Source organism: Astatotilapia calliptera, chromosome 1 (genome assembly GCF_964374335.1).
Source record: "Astatotilapia calliptera chromosome 1, fAstCal68.1, whole genome shotgun sequence".
Taxonomy (NCBI): Eukaryota; Metazoa; Chordata; class Actinopteri; order Cichliformes; family Cichlidae; genus Astatotilapia; species Astatotilapia calliptera.
Window position 1 is genome coordinate 6,036,042 of NC_137422.1, and position 18,409 is coordinate 6,054,450.

Below are 18,409 nucleotides of genomic sequence, written 5' to 3' on the forward strand. Positions count from 1 at the left end.
AGCGTCCTGGAGCACTTCCGTTGTGTTTTGGAATTTGCATGTGTTTTCGAGTTTGCAAGTGTTTTGGAATTTGTACGTGTTTTGGAATTTGCATGTGTTTTTTAGTTTGCAAGTGTTTTGGGTTTTGCAAGTGTTTTGGAGTTTGTACGTGTTTTGGAATTTGCATGTGTTTTTTAGTTTGCAAGTGTTTTGGAGTTTGCATGTGTTCTTTAGTTTGCAAGTGTTTTGGAGTTTGTACGTGTTTTGGAGTTTGCATGTGTTTTGGAATTTGCATGTGTTTTGGAGTTTGTACGTGCTTTGTCTCTAGGGGCCACCGTAAATTTTGCCAGTCACCCGTTTATCTGAGCCACCACTGCCACCTACTGGCGAAACTAAATATCGCCCTAACATCACATCAGGTGGGAGCAAATGAGCTTTTTTGCTCTGTGCTATGATGCAAACTATTGTCACAACAATAGCAAAAAAAGATGATGGGGGGACCTTGTTCTTGATGCTCAAAATACTCAGGGTGCCACAACAACAGCTTGTTGACTGTGACAGACTTGGTCTCATGTTGTTTTCCTCTATTTGTGTGGATTGTAATGCAAAAACTAATATAAATATCATGTGCTTTGGAAACAGAGCTGGTAATAAAGCAAACTGTGAATACAAACAGCTACAGTCATTTGTCAATACAGTAATGGAATCATGAGCAGGTGACTGATCAGATGACTGTCACGTGGTTCAGTCAGCTGATGCTAGTGCTAACCAGCCGGACTGAAAGTGAATCCTGTGGCAGAGACGGATCTGACGGTCGGACAGGATGCCTTTCTCTGAGCTCTATTTTAATGTCGATAACGGCTACCTGGAGGGGCTGGTGAGAGGTTTTAAAGCTGGAATACTGTCGCAGGCGGATTATTTAAATCTCGTCCAGTGTGAGACGCTGGAAGGTGAGTTAAAATGGATAGCTAGCGGCTAATAGCTAGACGCCAGCTAGTTCCACAAGCTAGAGCTTAAAGCTAGTTAGCTGTTAAACGTTAGTTTCTGTTTTACTGTCGATATAAGTCGTCCCAATTTCTGTTATAATCTAGTCGCCAAGCTCAACATCGATAACTGCCACACGTTAAAGTGAAATTATTTGAGACTGTGTTCGTCAAGCTTGCTGTCATATGTCTGTATCCTGCGTAGCTAGCTTAAAGTAACCCAAGCAAGGGCCGGTGTTCCAGATCAACTGGCGTTTAGATCAACTGGCGTTGGTCGTACAGATGTGTGGCAGTCTTGCGTTTCAGGAGCTCCTACCGACAAACCAGCAAAAAAAACGCCAAATGTGTCATCTGTGACACTTGTGAGGTTATCTCAAACACACTCCGTCAGTCTTGATGCTGTTGAACAACAAAATGTTTAAAAATGTGGCGAGTTTACCTGGTGATATCCTCATGCGCGACGCGATCGCGAAAACAGCAAACAAGTAACACCACGCCGTTGTTGTTCACAGGACAGCAAGAGTAAACGATCGGGAGACCCTTGTCGTCGTTATCGTTCCACTCGCACGGTTTATTTCACCGAATTCAGCGTTTTTGCTCCACAACTAAAGCGAGCAGTTTGCTCTGTGCACTAACATGGACTCGAGTCAACCAGCGCCACCTCTGGCCAAGTGCCACAGCCTACAGCCAGATCAACCTGTGACACACATCTGCACCACGTTTGAATTCGTGTCATGCACATTTGTACCTTTCAATTGTGTGTTTGTGCGTCATGCAAACAAACCTTTGAAATGAATGAAATGATATCATGTATTTAATATCAGCCTACATTTGTACAAAATGCCAAATGACATACACATAAGAATCACCATCCTGATATCAATACTTTTGCCCATACGAAAAATGTCGTGAACACACTAATATTTCACCAGTGTTGTAACATCACATGTCGTTAGCGTAGTCTGTCTGTGTCTTCCCTCTGCAAACAAACATGTTAGAGTTGGTTGTGATATACAGTCTGCATAAGTGTGGTCAATCTAATAAACATTTGTAAGGAGATGGCAGTTACTGTGAATGTACAGCAGGTGATTAGTAATAAACAGCCAGACAATGACTCTGACAATCTCATTCAATCTTGCAGATTGCACCTTCTGTGGAAAGTGGTACCACACAGTGTGTGTGGACTTCCCCTGTGCAGAAGGCGACTACAAATGTTGTGGGTGCTAAATAAACAGAAAAAAGTGATCCCTGTTGTCTTTGCTTACTGATTGTTTTCAGTGTTGACAATCCACATTGCTGGCATTGCATCTTTCAACATGTTTGTGGGCAGATTTGGATGTACCAGGGGTAAGTGCAGCCACTCAGCCTCTACTCACTGTGATCATAGCAGCAGGTGCAGATGTGTCACAAGTTAATCTAGTAGTGGGCTATGGTCATGTGTTAGTGGTGGGAACAGTCATATCCACTCACTCTCACTGGCTGTTTATTACTAATCACTGTGTAACTGCTGTGGATTCACAGTAACTGCCGTCTCCTTACAAATCTTCATTAGATTAACCACACTTATACAGACTGTATATAACTCCAGCCATGTTGATGAATTGCCTATATTGGCTGGAAATATTCATTTTCAGGGAAAAGACACAGACAGACTATGCTAGCGACATGTGATGTTACAACACTAATGAAATATTGATGTGTCATATTTGTCCAAGGCGTATTTCATTGTTATGGAAAAAGAGAATATTAAAATCATGATGACCAATTGGAGTGGTGATTTCTATGACTTTGTGTATATAATTTGGAATTTTGTACAAATGTAGGCCAATAAGGAATATATGATATCATTTCATTCTTTTCAAAGGTTTATTTGCATGACGCACAAACACACAATTGAAAGGTACAAATGTGCATGACACGAATTCAAACGTGGTGCAGATGTGTGTCACAGGTTGATCTGGCTGTAGGCTGTGGCACTTGGCCAGAGGTGGCGCTGGTTGACTCGAGTCCATGTTGGTGCACAGAGCAAACTGCTCGCTTTAGTTGTGAAGCAAAAACGCTGAATTCGGTGAAATAAACCGTGCGAGTGGAACGATAACGACGACAAGGGTCTCCCGATCGTTTACTCTTGCTGTCCTGTGAACAACAACGGCGTGGTGTTACTTGTTTGCTGTTTTCGCGATCGCGTCGCGCATGAGGATATCACCAGGTAAACTCGCCACATTTTTAAACATTTTGTTGTTCAACAGCATCAAGACTGACGGAGTGTGTTTGAGATAACCTCACAAGTGTCACAGATGACACATTTGGTGTTTTTTTGCTGGTTTGTTGGTAGGAGCTCCTGAAACGCAAGACTGCCACACATCTGTTCGACCAACGCCAGTTGATCTAAACGCCAGTTGATCTGGAACACCGGCTATATTGCTGTTTATTGCTCACTTCCCAGTTTTAAGGGAAGTGAAATTATAGTCAGAAGAGATTTTACAGTGTTCCTGTTAACATCGATGCTTCAAACAAATAACATTTTCTCTACCTTTTCTGTGACCATTCGGTTCATATCTTGCTAATTAATACTAGCTAACTGAGATTTTCTTATAGCAGACGCTTCTTGTGTTATGCTCACCTGCACGGAGCGGGCAGGGATGAATTCAGTTCAGTTACATTTCAGCGTCAAATTACAACAATCCCTTCAAGGTGTTTGATTAAAATTTATTTTCCAAGAGAGACTTATGAACGTGAGACAGATTAGGACACAACCAAGACCAGGTAGCCAAATTTCTAGTCAAGTTAGCAGTTGGGTTGAGAGACAGGAACAGCAACAAATGCAGGGGCACTGCAGCTGAAAGTTGGACCGCAAATCAGTTGAGAAATTGGTTTGAAAAGACAAAAAAATATCTTGTCAGTGAAATGCAAAATTCTATATAGAAAATAAAAGCTGCCGTACAACACTGCAAGTCTACATTTAACAATTTTTAAATAACCAAGTAAGGTAACATTATGGGGAAACCTTCATATTGCTTTTTGTTGTATTAGCCAGCATCTAAACAAAGAAACTATATGTTTCTTTGTATGTTAATATAAAACTAGATTTATAGCCACACCTTTTTAGCAGTTCTAGTTTCAAACTTAATCCTTAGAATAATAGAGTCCTGACTAACTGTTTGTCCTTCAGACTTGAAGCTCCACCTGCAGAGCACAGACTATGGCAGCTTCTTGGCAAACGAGGCGTCTCCTCTCACCGTGTCCGTTATTGACGACAAGCTAAAGGAGAAGATGGTGGTGGAGTTTCGCCACATGAGAAACCAGTCATATGAACCGCTGGCCAGCTTCATGGACTTCATCACGTAAGCTAAACCTGTCGAGTTGAATTGAGTACGGACGTCTGTTAGCACAATTTCTGAATATCATATTATTTATTAATTTAAAATTTGGCACTGTCATGTAAATAACAGTAGACACTGCAGTACTTTGAAGTACTGTAAAGTATTTGCCCTTAATCGGTAAAGTAACATCTCTGTTCTATAAAGTATAACAGTGTAGAACATTTGTGACGATCCCTCCCCTCCTTCCTTTGGGCTTTAGCTACAGCTATATGATCGATAACGTCATCCTGCTGATCACGGGCACTCTGCACCAGCGGGCCATTTCTGAGCTGGTGCCCAAGTGTCACCCGCTGGGCAGCTTTGAACAGATGGAGGCGGTCAACATTGCGCAGACCCCCGCCGAGCTCTACAATGCCATCCTTGTGGACACACCACTGGGTGAATATCTGTATATGACTTTTTCATCATCATAATAATATTCAGGGGTTTTATGCAATAAGAACAGGCCCTCAAAAAAAGCTTTATCACTCCCCTAAATCTAAAACTCAAATTGGTTTTCACAACGGTGGCTCTCTGCCCTTTTAAAGTTTATTAATTTTCTTTCTTTGGTTTCCTGTTTTAAAAAAAAAAGAAAAAAAAAAGACGTGACTCGCTTATAGTTTGGCTGAAAGTTGTCACCCTCATTTGGTCAAGGTAACTCTCACACACCTTCAGTCGGTGTAGCGTTTAGCTTTCACTTTTCAAAGCAGTAACATAATGTTTGTCTGTATGCGACACATTTGTAGTGACATCTGTTTATCATACCAACCAGCAGGGGTGTAAAACCTGAATTGTGATGTCTTATGTTGAACAGGAGATGGTGCCAAAGCTGAGGAAAACACTAAATATTGATTTCTGTTTTGTTTTTTTGTTTTTCTCTTTTCAATAGCTGCGTTCTTCCAGGACTGCATATCTGAGCAGGACTTGGATGAAATGAACATTGAAATCATTCGTAACACCCTTTACAAGGTAGAGTTTATTAATAACTGAGCTAAGCTTTATTTATACAGTGCATGTCATTCCAGGTGAAATCACAATGTGTTGCAAAAAGCATAATCTGTCCACATAAGCAAGTGAATAAATAAAATGACAGCAAAAAAGGCAAAAATGTGACGGTAAAAGCTGAAACTCAGAAGTTAACTCAGTTAAAGAAACAGAAATTCAAAGACCATAATTACTCCAACAGAAGAAGAACAAGTCAAAAACCAATTAAAATTAAATAATTAAGATCAGCAGTAGTCGAGCACAATTGTTCCAACCTAAACATTAATACTGATAAATCAACATGTCGTTGTATAGATCTTTAATTAACTCTCTGGCAGTTGTGTTCTAGTAGACAACTGCAGATATTGTTGTAGCTCCTAATCTTTCCAGCGTTTGTCACAGAATAAACGGTTTTAATAGTCCTGTGGATGTCGGTCTGGAAGCTGAGGGCAGATAAGTTGTGATTCTGTGAGAAATTGTCAGACTTCTAGCTTTCACTTGAATAACCAGGAGGTATTAAGTTGCAAGTTACCTATGTCCTGTGAACATCCCGTTAGTCTGCCAGTCTGGCCAAATCATTATGGGCAGAGAAACACAGAATATGGTAAAGAATGTGGTATTTTCTGACAATTGATTTTGTATCAGTAAGAACAAGTTAACCAGTTTGTGCCCGTGGGAGTTGGAGATATTTTTAATATTTAATGGAAGCATTAAAAGTAGTTGTTATATATCTGTGAAGGTTCTCAGTCATCCAGGTCATCGTAGTCTAAGGAGCTTGGAAAGAATAGCGTCTGGACTTCTTTAAGTAGCTTGAAGACGTTTCACCTCTCATCCGAGAAGCTTCTTCAGTTCTAGGGTCAAATGGAGAGTCCCAGATTTAAACTCTGTGGGGGTTACCCACCGAGAGGGACAATGGACCCCCAAGTTGTGAAAACGGGTGTCGGTCACAATTCACATGATCACATGATGGGGTGGGGCCAGGTTTCACAATGAGCTCACCCGAAACCTTGGCTGATTGTGACCTACACCCGTTTTCACACCTTGGCTCATGTGATTAGGTAGAGGATCATTAGGGGGTCCATTGTCCCTCTCGGTGGGTTACCCCCACAGAGCTTAAATCTGGGACTCTCCATTTGACCTTAGAACTGAAGAAGCTTCTCGGATGAGAGGTGAAACATCTTCAAGCTACTTAAAGAAGTCCAGACGCTTTTCTTTCCAAGCTCAGACTAGTTGTTACATAGTTTAAATTCAGAACTGGCGTGAAATTGTTATGTATTTATGTAAAGTTGTCATGTAAAATACGTTAAGTAGATTTTGTTCTCTCAGGCTTATCTGGAGGCTTTCTACAAGTTCTGCTCCAACTTGGGAGGAACGACTGCTGACACCATGTGTCCTATTCTGGAGGTGAGGCCTCAGTCTGATTTAGGAACGTGTCACTAGTCTTCCTTCTGGTTCTCTGGGAGGTCTTTTATCACTGAGCAGGTTTGCTCACGAAGACACTGAAGCATCTTTAACTTGACTCATCACTGTTCTTCTTCGCCTCTGTATCTGCAGTTTGAAGCTGACAGGAGAGCCTTCATCATCACCATCAACTCATTTGGCACAGAGCTGTCCAAAGAGGACCGTGCCAAACTCTTTCCCCACTGTGGCAAGCTTTACCCAGAAGGCCTTGCTCAGCTGGCCCGTGCCGATGACTATGAGCAGGTCAAGGCTGTAGCTGATTTTTACCCTGTAAGTTCAGAAATGGCCTGCAGAATTCCCCATAGAAACATCATTGAACTCATATGTTTCAAGTTGTTTTCACTTTCATCTTCCAGTTTGTGCTTTGGTGTCTGTCATTGTCCATTGAGGTTCAATCTTTCAGTTTAACGTCTGTGTTAAAGCATAAACTTGTTCTTGCATTTTCAGGAGTACAAGCTGCTGTTTGAGGGCGCCGGTAGCAACCCGGGAGATAAAACCCTGGAGGACCGTTTCTTTGAGCATGAGGTGAAGCACATGCATCCCTCACTCACAAAGACCTTTTTACACCCAGTATTAACCTCTGTCGTGTAATAGTCACAGACCTCTACATTTGAACTAATTGTTCAAAGCTGTTATTATTTCAAGCATGCTGACTTTAACTTTGCTGGATTAATGCAGGTTTGTATGTGTGGTTATTAGATTCATTTTCAGTGATTTGTCTTGCCTTCAGAATATTTCATACAGCAGAATTTCTTACATGCCAGTAAAGCCAGTACAGTCACGACATGGTGTGAGTGTGGCTGCGTCTCACTGCAACACTACACACATCCAACTATTTGACTGTGTGAGAGCCTTAACCGCCTCACACAGGTTGTCCATATTATTATCCAAACACCTCACATCCCCATGATGATTGCTGGAACAGCTCCAGGTCTGAAGCCCGTCATTTCTCCAAGCCTGGAAAGTAAAAGGGGAGGAAAAAATCTGACTGTCCAACTAGAACACTCCGATATCAGGTTTTGAGAACCCCAGAAATGCTCAAAATAAAGCCATTTGTTACCATTATTCACATTCTTTTATTATGAATCATGCCGCTTAACTGTGCAGCACCCCACATTGTGCATTACGTGTTATACTCCAAAGGACAGTGAGGAAAAACACATAAACCAATATTAAACATGATACAAAGGTTGTTTCTTTCCACCTGGTCATAGCATTTCTCCCACTGAAAACGTCCAGATGAACAGAATCGACCTTTGGGGATTTACTTACCTGGATGATCAAGCATGCATCAAGACGATACTTATGGTTACTACAAAAGATATTCAACTATTATTAAAATATGACAAATTAACAATGGTAAAGTGTGGCGCATTATGAATGATGCGCATTGTGAAAACGTAGTGAGTACACATTGAGGTGTTCCCAGGCCACCCCAGGGAGATGATCCCTCCAGCGTGTCCTGGGTGTACCCCAGTGCCGCCTCCCGGTAGGACGTGCCTGGTCGGAACATCGTACCCAGAAGCGACTGCCTCAGCTGGGCTCTACCCTGTGCTAAAGAAGAGCCCATCCATCCTTTGGAGAAAGCTCTTTTCTTCCGCTTGTATCCGCGATCTTTCACCTTTAAAAGAACTAACAGTAATAGTCTTAACAAGCGATCAGGCCTAGATTAACAGAGTTATGTTGTTTCTCAACAATGAAGCTTCATCTTGTGGCAGACGCCTGCATAACATTTACTGGCATTGGGCGTCAATGTAAAACCATTAAACGACTGGTACGTCTGATAAAGACTAGTGATGATTAGTCGACTAGTTTATTCTATAGGCAGAAAAGATGACTGCCACTCAGCCAATCAGTGCCACAATTGGAAAAAAAAACTGTTATTTACAACTTTGAGCATCTTCAAATAATGTCCTTTCTTATAATTATCATAGTGTTGTTACAGGATGGCTTTGCTTAAAGGAAAAATCAACAAATGTGCATAATTGTCACTCAGACTAAGAACCTTTTACACTAGATTTTAACAAATTTCTGCTTTTGTTAGACAACATGGATATTTATGGTGTTTGGGATTTTGTGTTTAGTTTCCTGTGTGGAAGTCATGTAAAGTCGTTGACATGTGGGGCGGCTGTAGCTCCGGAGGTAGATCATCTACTGATCGGAAGGTTGACGGTTCGATCCCTGGCTCTCCCCAGTCTGCATGCCAAATGTCCTTGGGCAAGATATGAACCACAAGTTGCTCTCAGATGCATCCATCAGAGTGTGAATGTGTGTGAGTAGTAGTTAGACAGTGCTCATGTGAATGGGTGAATGTTGCACTCTGGCAGAGTAGTGCTGTAGAAGAATCAGTCCATTTACCATTTCACTTGAGTTGCAATGTGTGCAAAAAAAAAAAAGCTTGGTCCAGCATCTTGAGTAAAGGAATACCTGACAAGCTGTGCAATGTTGAGTATCTGAAATATAAATGAAACTGAACTGCCAGTTTAGAAAAGATTGGGTTGAGCTAATTGAGAGATTGAAGTTGGATCACTTTGTGTCAACCTTAACCACGTCTTTTGTTTTCATTTTTTATTCTTTGACGTCAGTACTAACCTTGTCTTTCCACCTCCTTCGTGTTTGTAGGTGAAGCTGAATAAGCTGGCCTTCCTCAACCAGTTCCACTTCAGTGTTTTCTACGCCTACGTCAAGCTGAAGGAGCAAGAGTGCAGGAACATCGTCTGGATCGCCGAGTGCATTGCCCAGCGGCACCGCGCCAAGATCGACAACTATATTCCCATCTTCTAAGCAGTCTTCTTCCCACCATCATTTCATTCAGTTGGTTTTTTTTGTTCCCCACAGTCACAGCCTGGTGATAAAGGCCCAGATGGTTTGATGCTCAAGTCCCACTTTCTTCACTCGTAGGTGTAAATTGGTTTTCAACAGTTGCTGTTGTGTGTATTCCTTTCTTGCTTGTCAAGTTAAATGATCCAACACACAAAAATACAACTGAAGGATGTACTGTAGTTTTGGGGGTTTTTTTTGGTTTTTTTTGTTTAATAGAAAGGAATGACATGATTCTGGTTTGTCAGAGCAACATCTTTGTTTAAACTTATTTGACTTTCAAACACTTGCTTCCAATCCTTGTGTTATGTTGCACGCGGCAGCTGTTTTTAAAAAACAAAACAAAACAGCAGTGGAAGAATTTGCAATTCAATATGACCAGAAACTAAGGACACGGTACGTTGTCTCAGCCTGTGCAGCTCCAAGTGCTGAAACATGAAAACATCCCTCCAGGTTGTCTTTAATGTGGATTTCTGTTGGTAGTGCTACATTTTCTCAGCATGTTTGGTGGTCAGTGTGATTTTCTGTCAAAACCAATGAGTGAAATGTGTGAGGCCCTCCTGGTTTGTTGTCTAAGTATATTCTAAAATATTGAAAATGAAACGGCTGAACAGGAACTTCTGTGCTCAGTGTTCCTGATCCAGCATGAAGATTCTGTGAATAAAGTGGAATGAGTCAGTATCCGGGGCGTATGGATGACAGACGTCATGTTTAAAGTATACAAAGATAAATAGATATTTAATGATGACTATCTGATTTTTGTTTTCTCCTGCTGTAAAGGATTTATTACTGTTTTCATCTGTTAATTGTGAAATGTGTATTGTAAATGTGACAGAGTAATAAACAGACTAATGCAGGTCTGTAGACCTCGAGGAACCGTGACATTATTTTGAGTTTTTAAATTTCCCACCGGATAGAATTTATGGAATTTCCTCATATATACACACACACACACCTACCTATCTATCTAAGGTAAACTCTTAGCATTTCTGTCACCCTTTTGTTCAGTTTCAGCAAGAGCTGGTTTTCTAAATTAACAGAGGCAATCCGACTTCATTTGGCTGTGAAGAGTAGACCAGCACAGCTAAAAAGTCGTTCACACGTAGCAGAAGCAGGCAGAGCTGTGTTCAGTTTAAGAGGGTTGATCTGATATCCTCGTGTTGGTGTTGTTCCCAGATCATCATACTAAATGTTGTTCCAGGATCAACATTGCAAGTGACCAATCAGAATGTTGTGACGTCATACTTTTGCGACTTCGGGAAAAACTGGCGTAAAACAAAAAACTGTACTTAAGCTGCTTGAAACCGCCTCTGTCCGCCGATCAACAGACCCTGACCCTAACCCTAACCGTAACCCTTTAATAAACAGCAAGCAGAATTGATATTGTCCTTGCAACATTGGAATTTCATAAATGCACGAATGGCTTGGCGCGCAAAAGAATAACGTCACAACAATGTGATATATGTATATATATATGTATATACATATATATATATATATATACATATGTATATATATGTATATATATGTATATATATATATATGTATATATATATATATACATATGTATATATATGTATATATATATATGTATATATGTGTGTGTGTGTGTATATGTATATGTATAATACAGGTGATGCTGTTTAATTGATTCAGATTGAGAATCTTGTTTTTGGAAGGTGTTATTTACTTTGACTTTTTACACCTGAATTGAAATTTCTGATTACTGTAGACCTAAATGTGTCCAATCGTCACAGGCTGCATCCTGTTAGGATTAATTGTGTCCAATTAGGCTGTTTAGCTCCAGCTGTTGTATAGACAGTCTGCAGGTCCCCACATTTAAGAGCTTCTGTTGCATGGAGAGGAACCAAACCACTGAAATGCATTCAGCTATGACCTTACAGCTTAAAACCAAAGCACAACTCTTTGACCTGCATTGCTTTGTTGGTCTGACTGACTGGGATATGGACAAGGAACTGAAACTGGCTACAACCACTGACCAGTTATATCATGGTGAAGGATTTTTTTTTTTTCTTCAGTAGTGTTTGCTCTTTATTCATGTCATATGGATGAGCAGTTTTGACTTGCCATTTCAGAAGGAATTAAATCTGAAGATCAGACGGTGTGTATTTTGTGTGTTAGTGTGTTTGTGTGTCTCTGACAGATGACAAAGTGAGTGATCAGTATGTGGTCCAGAGGCCTTCTGTAAGAACCTCGAAAAGGAAAGATGAATTTATTTGGTACGATAAAACATCAGGTGAGCTGCATTGAGTCCCACCCCATAACTCAGCACTGAATGACTCCTTCCAATCACTCTGTTTCTTAGTTTGCCTTTGTAAATGTGGTTTGTGTAGTGTTTGAATGAAATGACAAACAGTCAGTTTAGGACACACGTTGGGCTGCTTTACACACTGAAGTGTGTGATTTGATTGAAATCCTTTTATTTATTTTCTACCTAAAAGCACGTTTCTTCTAATACACAAGGATGCAGTTCTGTTACCGTACTGAAATTATTTGTGCTTTGTTTGCCACTACAGTGCTGTATGCGTGTGCTTGAGTGTTGCATGCTCAGCTTTGGTAGCCTACCAGTATGCATTTACATCCTTCCTTTATCGGGCCAATGCACAGTGACGGACAAACACAGCAGATGCCTGCTTGTCAAAACTTTGCTCCACCACTCTGCTTTCCAATTTTATTTTATTTATAGTGTGTGTGTACTGTGAAAGGAGGGAAACTGTTACAAAGAATGTGGTTTTTAATGTCCTATCTGGAAAACGAGCATCCGCATGACACTCTTGCCTCTGATTTTTATGCTTCTGGCTTCATGTGTTGGAGAAATTATTCTTAAGTGATCACTGTAGCAAACTGAATATTTCTGTGCATCAGATACTTTTGTGAAACCAAACCTGTGGCTGCTGGTGAATCCCAACATTGCCTGCCCGATCCAGTACAACGAGATTAATGCTGACGTGGGGCCTGTGTGTGAACCTGCTGAGGAAAGCCAAACTAGGCTCCTGGAGACCCAATGTCCACTGACAGCAGAGCGCCAGGTGTTTTCCTGCCATGATGGTCCTCTCCAGGGGGAGCTGGTGCAATCAGTTTCTTCTGAGTACACGGTACACGCTAACCGCTCACAGCCACTCTATTATGCATCACCTGTTTCTGTTTGCAGCGGCAACCTTACTTTGTTAGAGTGCTGAGTGTTTGTGCAGTCTCAATGAACACTTCATTTATTTTCTGGATTTAACATGTAAGCGTAGGATTAAACCTTTGTGTTCATGGGCTATCCCAAGGCATTAAAGACCAAATGCATTACCATTGACCAATAAACATGGGTCACAGGCCCAGTCTTTCATTATTTGGTGTAACTAATCAAAAAGTGATTTCAGTCTCCACATCTTTTACATCTATTTAAATACACATTTAGAACATTGGATTTAAAAATCCTGTAATGATTGAAACAACCTGTATCTGTTAACTGTCAATCTGACAATCACTGATGATTAGGTCAAGAATGATGTCAACTCCTCTCAACCCGTCAAGAGCAGACGTAAGGCGAGGACCATAAAGCCCAGGGTGAGAACAATATCTTAGACCTGAACCAGTTTCCTTCAGTGGGATGCAGGCAGCTCATTACTCGCCGTTTTTGAAGTCTTGAGGACCCTTTTTTCCTCAGACAGGCTTTTGTCCAAATGAATTAAAATGAGAACATTTTCAATTAAAGCTACAGTGTTTTGGAGGAATTTAATGAACTAAAACAAATTAGGATTCGGTGTAAAATGTAATTTAACTGAGACGAGGTCAATGACGTGGCTGCGTATAAATGGGCATTTTTGGAGAGACAGTTTCCTTAGTCCCAATAAAACTGCATCTACATATTCTGGAATAATTGGGAAAATGCCCTAGGCTCTCAGTGTTTCTCTTTATTGTCATTATTCTAGTTGCTCCTTTCTTTAGTGCTTAACTACTCTGTGTGTGTGTGTGTGTGTGTGTGTGTGTGTGTGTGTGGTTAGTCTTGTAATCATGAAGCTTTAAATGCATGTTTTGGTTTTTTGTTTTTTTTTTTGGCTGGTCGTGATCTTTATGCTCTAACTGCATTTAAAAACAGTTATGATTCTGTTATAGGAGGAATTTTGAGTGAAGAAAAGCTAAAACAAAATTAATTGCTGCGTGCAAAAATGCATTTCAGTGTTTGCTATCTCACACACACAACAGCCCCTCTCGCTCATTTTTTGCATTTGCGCTTGCTTGCAATGTGTTGCTTGCACTCTCAACATTTCTGCCCGTCCGTGTTCAACTCTTTCTGTACACTGTTATATTTGTGCCACAAAACAAGCCAATCACAGACTTGGATGCAAAAAAAATGTGATTGGCTGTTTTGGTCTCCAATCGGCTCGAAATGGTGTGTGTGTGTGTGTGTGTGTGTGTGTGTGTAATTTTCAGGACAATAAGCCTCTTAAACCAGGCTGCTGGCCCCGTCCACCAGTGAATTACTGCATTCTCATTGCCTTGGCGCTCAAGAGCAGCCATACAGGGAGCTTCAAAGTCCAGCAGATTTACAATTTCACCAGGTTAGGATTTGATTGTCTAATTGTCCGCAAGGTTACTTCACCTTGCATGCTAAATGAAATACCTGATCAGGCATGATTAAGTCTTTCAAAACATCAGATGGGTCCCTTTTCATTTAAGTTATGTTTGAACTGGATAAAACTGCTGCACTATCTGATGTGAATCTCTGCCTGTTCCCAGAGAACACTTCCCATTTTTTCAGACGGCTCCAGACGGCTGGAAGAACACTATCCGACACAACTTGTGCTTCAACAGCAGTTTTCGCAAAACTTGCAACCAGCTGTGCAGAGATGGCAAGAGGAAGTCATGTTTTTGGCACCTTACTTTAGATGGCCAGCGGCGCCTTAAGGATGAGATCAACATGCTGACAGGAGAATCTTTAAAGCAGCTGGAGAAGAGCATGTCCCACCCAGGTAAATGGAAGGCAATCTTAATGTGAGGAAAGCTCATAGCTCCAGTTTACTGTCAGAACTGGTAAGATAATGGCAAGGAACTCAGTTTAGTACCACGTATGTAAAGAAATGGCTTTGGAATAAAACTTATTTTGAGTGTAACTGCTTTCTTTTTGTTTCAGATATAATTCGGAGCTTATTTCCTATGTGATTTCAGTTAAAGGGGGAAATGTGCATTAAACAGTAGCATAATAAAGCGTGGTGTAAAAGAGCCATCTGATGCAGTGTTCATTAGTCCAAATGTATTAATCTGTCTTCTTAAAAACCAAATTCAAGGTTTGAAAAGTGCTTGAATTTCAGATGCGGTGCTTGAAAGTGTAACTGTAGTTCATTCACCACATAACTATCTGAATAGTTTTCTTATCAGATATAAAAATTGAGTCGCAAAATTTCCCCGCCTGGGCTGCCTTGTGTCTCTGTTTCAACGTGTGACCCCCACCCCTCCCTCGGACAGTCGGCGATGAGTGCGCTAACATACCTGTAGGTTGCTGTTTTAATGAGTGTTTGATGGAAAAAAGACAGTTGCATGATAGGGGAGTCCTAGTAAATTTTCCAGTACGTGTATCTTACACATGCTGCTTTTTTTTTTTTTTTTTTAATTATCATTATTGGGTCGAACGTGTGGACTTCAAACTATACACCAGTTTTTAAATTGTGTTGATAGGACACTTAAAACAGTGGCGTTTACTCCGGTGTTCTGGGAATCCATCCTACCTGGCAAACAGTCCTACCTGTTGTTTCTGCGCATGCGCACAACACGAAATTCAGTGGCAAATTGTCCTACCTTTGAATATTGGCTAGAAAAATACTCTGACCGGTAAAATTAACTGTCAAACCAACCTACCTTTGAATGTCACCTACAAGCATACTTAAACTGCTTAAAATTTTGTGGCAAATCATCCTACTTTTGTTAATAACAGCTACACACACTCTGACAGGTAAAATTAAGTGCCAAACCATGCTACCTTTGTGAATGTTACTTACACGCATACTTCAACGGGCAAAATGAAGTGGCAAACCTTAAATTGGTGCTGGAATTCCTCTGTGACAGCAGAAATGTGCATAAACTACTTGCGGTAAGACGTTTTGCCAAAGTAGGATGGTTTGTCAGAACACCGGGAAGAAATAAAAACTGTTTTCTAAGGAGAGCGCTAGCAAACACGCTTTGCTTGTGAGTGGGGGGGAAAAAAAAACAAACACTCAATTCCTATTGGTGGACAAATGTACCATGTCGACAATCACAAAATGATATGGCAACATGTGGCTTTTTTTTTTTTTTTTTTTTCTCCCCCCCTCAATAGTTTAGTCACGTTCACTGTCGGAGCACAACGGGCGTGCCCCGGAGCACAACGGGCGTGCCGCCTTAAAGGCTGCATTTTAAAGCCGCTTACGTCACAGCGACATGACAAAAACTGTCCCAATTCAAAGGCTGCTCGAAATGCGGCCCTCAAATGCATCCTTAATTTCCCTAAATTTTAAGGATGGGTCGGTGTAGCCTTTATGGCCCAACATATCCCAGACTTCATAGCATGGCGGTGGTGTGGATAATTTTGCCAAGAAGGAGGGGGGGGGGGGGGGGGAAATGGCGGAATCGGACGAAGAGTAAACTTTCTGAAGTAAGTACTGAATATTATGTCACTTATGCGCAAATGTTTTTATAATGAAGAACATTAAAACATTACTGTTGGCCACATGTCGGGAAAGTTATGTGACATTAGTGATGTTTGTACTAACTTGGTTTTAAAGCCTTTACTTCAAAATATACACCGTTCAATAGTCGACCTTAATCTTACAGAGAATGTGATGATTTTATGGATACCGTATTTTCACGACCATAAGACGCACTGTACTAAAAGGCACAGTCTCAGTTATGTGTGCCATTACTGTATTTAAAACACACAAGGCGCACTGGATCATAGGGCACATACAAGTACCGTATGCATATTTAAAAATAAAGCAGGATCAAAACAAAGTTTGGTACTCACATTTTTATCATCAAACCCATCGAAGTCCTCATCCTCTGTCTGAATTGAACAGCTGCTCGCAGCCTTACTTTGAACGGGTGGTTCACACCGATGTCCAGCGGTTGGAGTTCCTTTGTCAGGCCTCCCGGAATGACAGCAAGCTCACAGTTCATTTGGTTCACTAGTTTTTTCACATCGGCTGTGAGATGGGCACGCATAGAGTCACAGATTAAGAGCGATGGTGATGCGTGGAAAAAAACCCACCTGGTCTCCTTACATACACCTCCCTCAGCCACTCTTTCATCATTACCTCATCCATCCAGCCCTTTTCATTTGCCTTAATGATGATTCCTGCTGGAAACTTCTCTTTAGGCAAAGTCTTTCGCTTAAAAATCACCATAGGCGGCAGTTTCTGTCCATTAGCATGGCAGCCAAGCACAACAGTAAAAGAAGACTTTTCATACCCCGTTGTGCATATCGCTACCGTGCTGGTCCGATTCTTCTCCACAGTGTGGCTCACCGGGATGTCAAAAGTGAGCGGGACCTCGTCCATGTTTGTGATGTGGCTGGGCTGGATGTTTTTGTCGCCGATGTGTTTGCTGCAGTAGGAGCGGAAGATGGCCAGCTTTTCCTTATAATCCACTGGAAGTTGCTGCGCTACCGTAGTCCTGGTCCGGATGGAAAAATGGCACCGTTTCATAAAACGAAAACACCAAGACGGACCTCCTTGGAAATGTTCAATGTTCATCTCTTCAGCTAGTGAAACTGCTTTTAGCCGAATGGTGACCGTCGAAACGCTTCTCCCGCTCGTTCTTTGCTCGATGATCCACCGCTCGAGTCTTTCCTCCAACTCGGGCCACCTCGTCTTATGTCCGCGGAAACTCAGCTGCGTTTTCTTGACCTGCCGGAGCTTGTTTTCTAGCTTCCTCCATTTGCGTACCATCGATTCGTTTGTAGCGCCCCTGGCTGTGTACTCCACTATAGCCGGGTACGCCCTGAGTTCTAGTTATCTTAAACTTACTTAGTTGCCCTCAGTGCAAGTTCCCCTGATTTACACACGTATAACACACAGATACACTTTTACCTTACTTTGAACTATAGATAAGAAACAGTACTAGACACAAAATCTTATGTTTAAACCAAGCAGGTTTACTGAATGAATTGATAAACACCCAATAAATCAATAAAGTAAAAAGTCTCTTGCAATGACAAAATATAACAATAATAACAGTTACACAGTTCTTTACTGTAATGGGCCCCACACACACACACACACTCACTCTCACACCACCCAGTTTCCCAAGTCCCCCTCGGTGCAGGCCTGGATCGATGCTAGGGTGCGTAGGAACCAACGGTCCTAAAAGAAAACAAAATGGTGCTCCTACCTGGAAACCTTAGTCTTTTGTCCACAATACCCTCACGGCACACCGAGAGGTCCGTCCCTTAGGTCGCCGAGCTGCACGCTTACTCCTTTTAAGCAGCAAACCTGATCAGCCCGCCTTGGCAGTCAGTAGCCTCCCACTCCGTGCAGGTCAGGTGACGTCCAGCGAAGTCCACCTTTATGGCTAACTCCGATTAGCCAAGTTAGCACGCCGCTAACTAGGGATATTTCGAGGCAACAGTGCAAACCAGTCCGGGCTGCACCACCTCACAGTCACGCTCTGTTACTCAGCCGTGGGCGTGGGATGATTTATCCTCACTGTCCATTGGGAAAAAAAGTCTCTGTAGACGCTAGCCGCATCTCGAGCACGCTTTTCTCTCTCCTCTCGTGGCTGCCTCCGCTCTCTCCGCTCTCTCCTTCTGCTCGCTCCCTTTCAAAGTAAAAGCACCTCAAC

The 18,409-nt window shown here is 41.7% G+C and overlaps 2 protein-coding genes and 1 long non-coding RNA gene across 4 annotated transcripts; all 3 read left to right on the forward strand.

The window, feature by feature from the left end:
* Positions 1-726: 726 nt before the first annotated feature.
* On the forward strand, positions 727-10,461 carry LOC113011962 (V-type proton ATPase subunit d 1). The gene is made up of 8 exons (XM_026151897.2): positions 727-929; positions 4,135-4,306; positions 4,545-4,723; positions 5,214-5,293; positions 6,635-6,712; positions 6,863-7,039; positions 7,217-7,294; positions 9,392-10,461. Exons 1-8 carry the CDS (start codon positions 803-805, stop codon positions 9,551-9,553), a joined length of 1,053 nt encoding a protein of 350 aa, XP_026007682.1. The 5' UTR covers positions 727-802; the 3' UTR covers positions 9,554-10,461.
* LOC145428885 (uncharacterized) lies at positions 3,030-3,353 on the forward strand. Its single transcript, XR_013909218.1, has 2 exons — positions 3,030-3,171; positions 3,298-3,353. It is a non-coding gene; the product is annotated as an uncharacterized LOC145428885 (long non-coding RNA).
* Positions 10,462-11,235: 774 nt separating the features above from the next.
* Positions 11,236-14,821, forward strand: foxr1 (forkhead box R1). 2 transcript variants are annotated; one of them, XM_026150791.2, is made up of 7 exons: positions 11,240-11,602; positions 11,754-11,846; positions 12,476-12,705; positions 13,097-13,165; positions 14,033-14,160; positions 14,339-14,571; positions 14,733-14,821. In XM_026150791.2, exons 1-7 carry the CDS (start codon positions 11,446-11,448, stop codon positions 14,759-14,761), a joined length of 939 nt encoding a protein of 312 aa, XP_026006576.2. In that variant the 5' UTR covers positions 11,240-11,445; the 3' UTR covers positions 14,762-14,821. The 2 variants fall into 2 exon arrangements, with proteins under 2 accessions (XP_080157892.1, XP_026006576.2); XM_080301766.1 differs by lacking the exon at positions 13,097-13,165 and having other exon boundaries at positions 11,236-11,602.
* Positions 14,822-18,409: the final 3,588 nt, after the last annotated feature.

Excerpts from the sequence above, each read along its gene's own strand:
- LOC113011962 (XM_026151897.2), top strand. The coding sequence starts at position 803 with ATGCCTTTCTCTGAGCTCTATTTTAATGTCGATAACGGCTACCTGGAG. Across the intron at positions 930-4,134 it reads CCAGTGTGAGACGCTGGAAG|ACTTGAAGCTCCACCTGCAG; the intron begins GTGAGTTAAAAT and ends TTTGTCCTTCAG. Across the intron at positions 4,724-5,213 it reads CCTTGTGGACACACCACTGG|CTGCGTTCTTCCAGGACTGC; the intron begins GTGAATATCTGT and ends TCTTTTCAATAG.
- foxr1 (XM_026150791.2), top strand. The coding sequence starts at position 11,446 with ATGGAGAGGAACCAAACCACTGAAATGCATTCAGCTATGACCTTACAG. Across the intron at positions 11,603-11,753 it reads CACTGACCAGTTATATCATG|ATGACAAAGTGAGTGATCAG; the intron begins GTGAAGGATTTT and ends TGTCTCTGACAG. Across the intron at positions 11,847-12,475 it reads TTGGTACGATAAAACATCAG|ATACTTTTGTGAAACCAAAC; the intron begins GTGAGCTGCATT and ends TCTGTGCATCAG.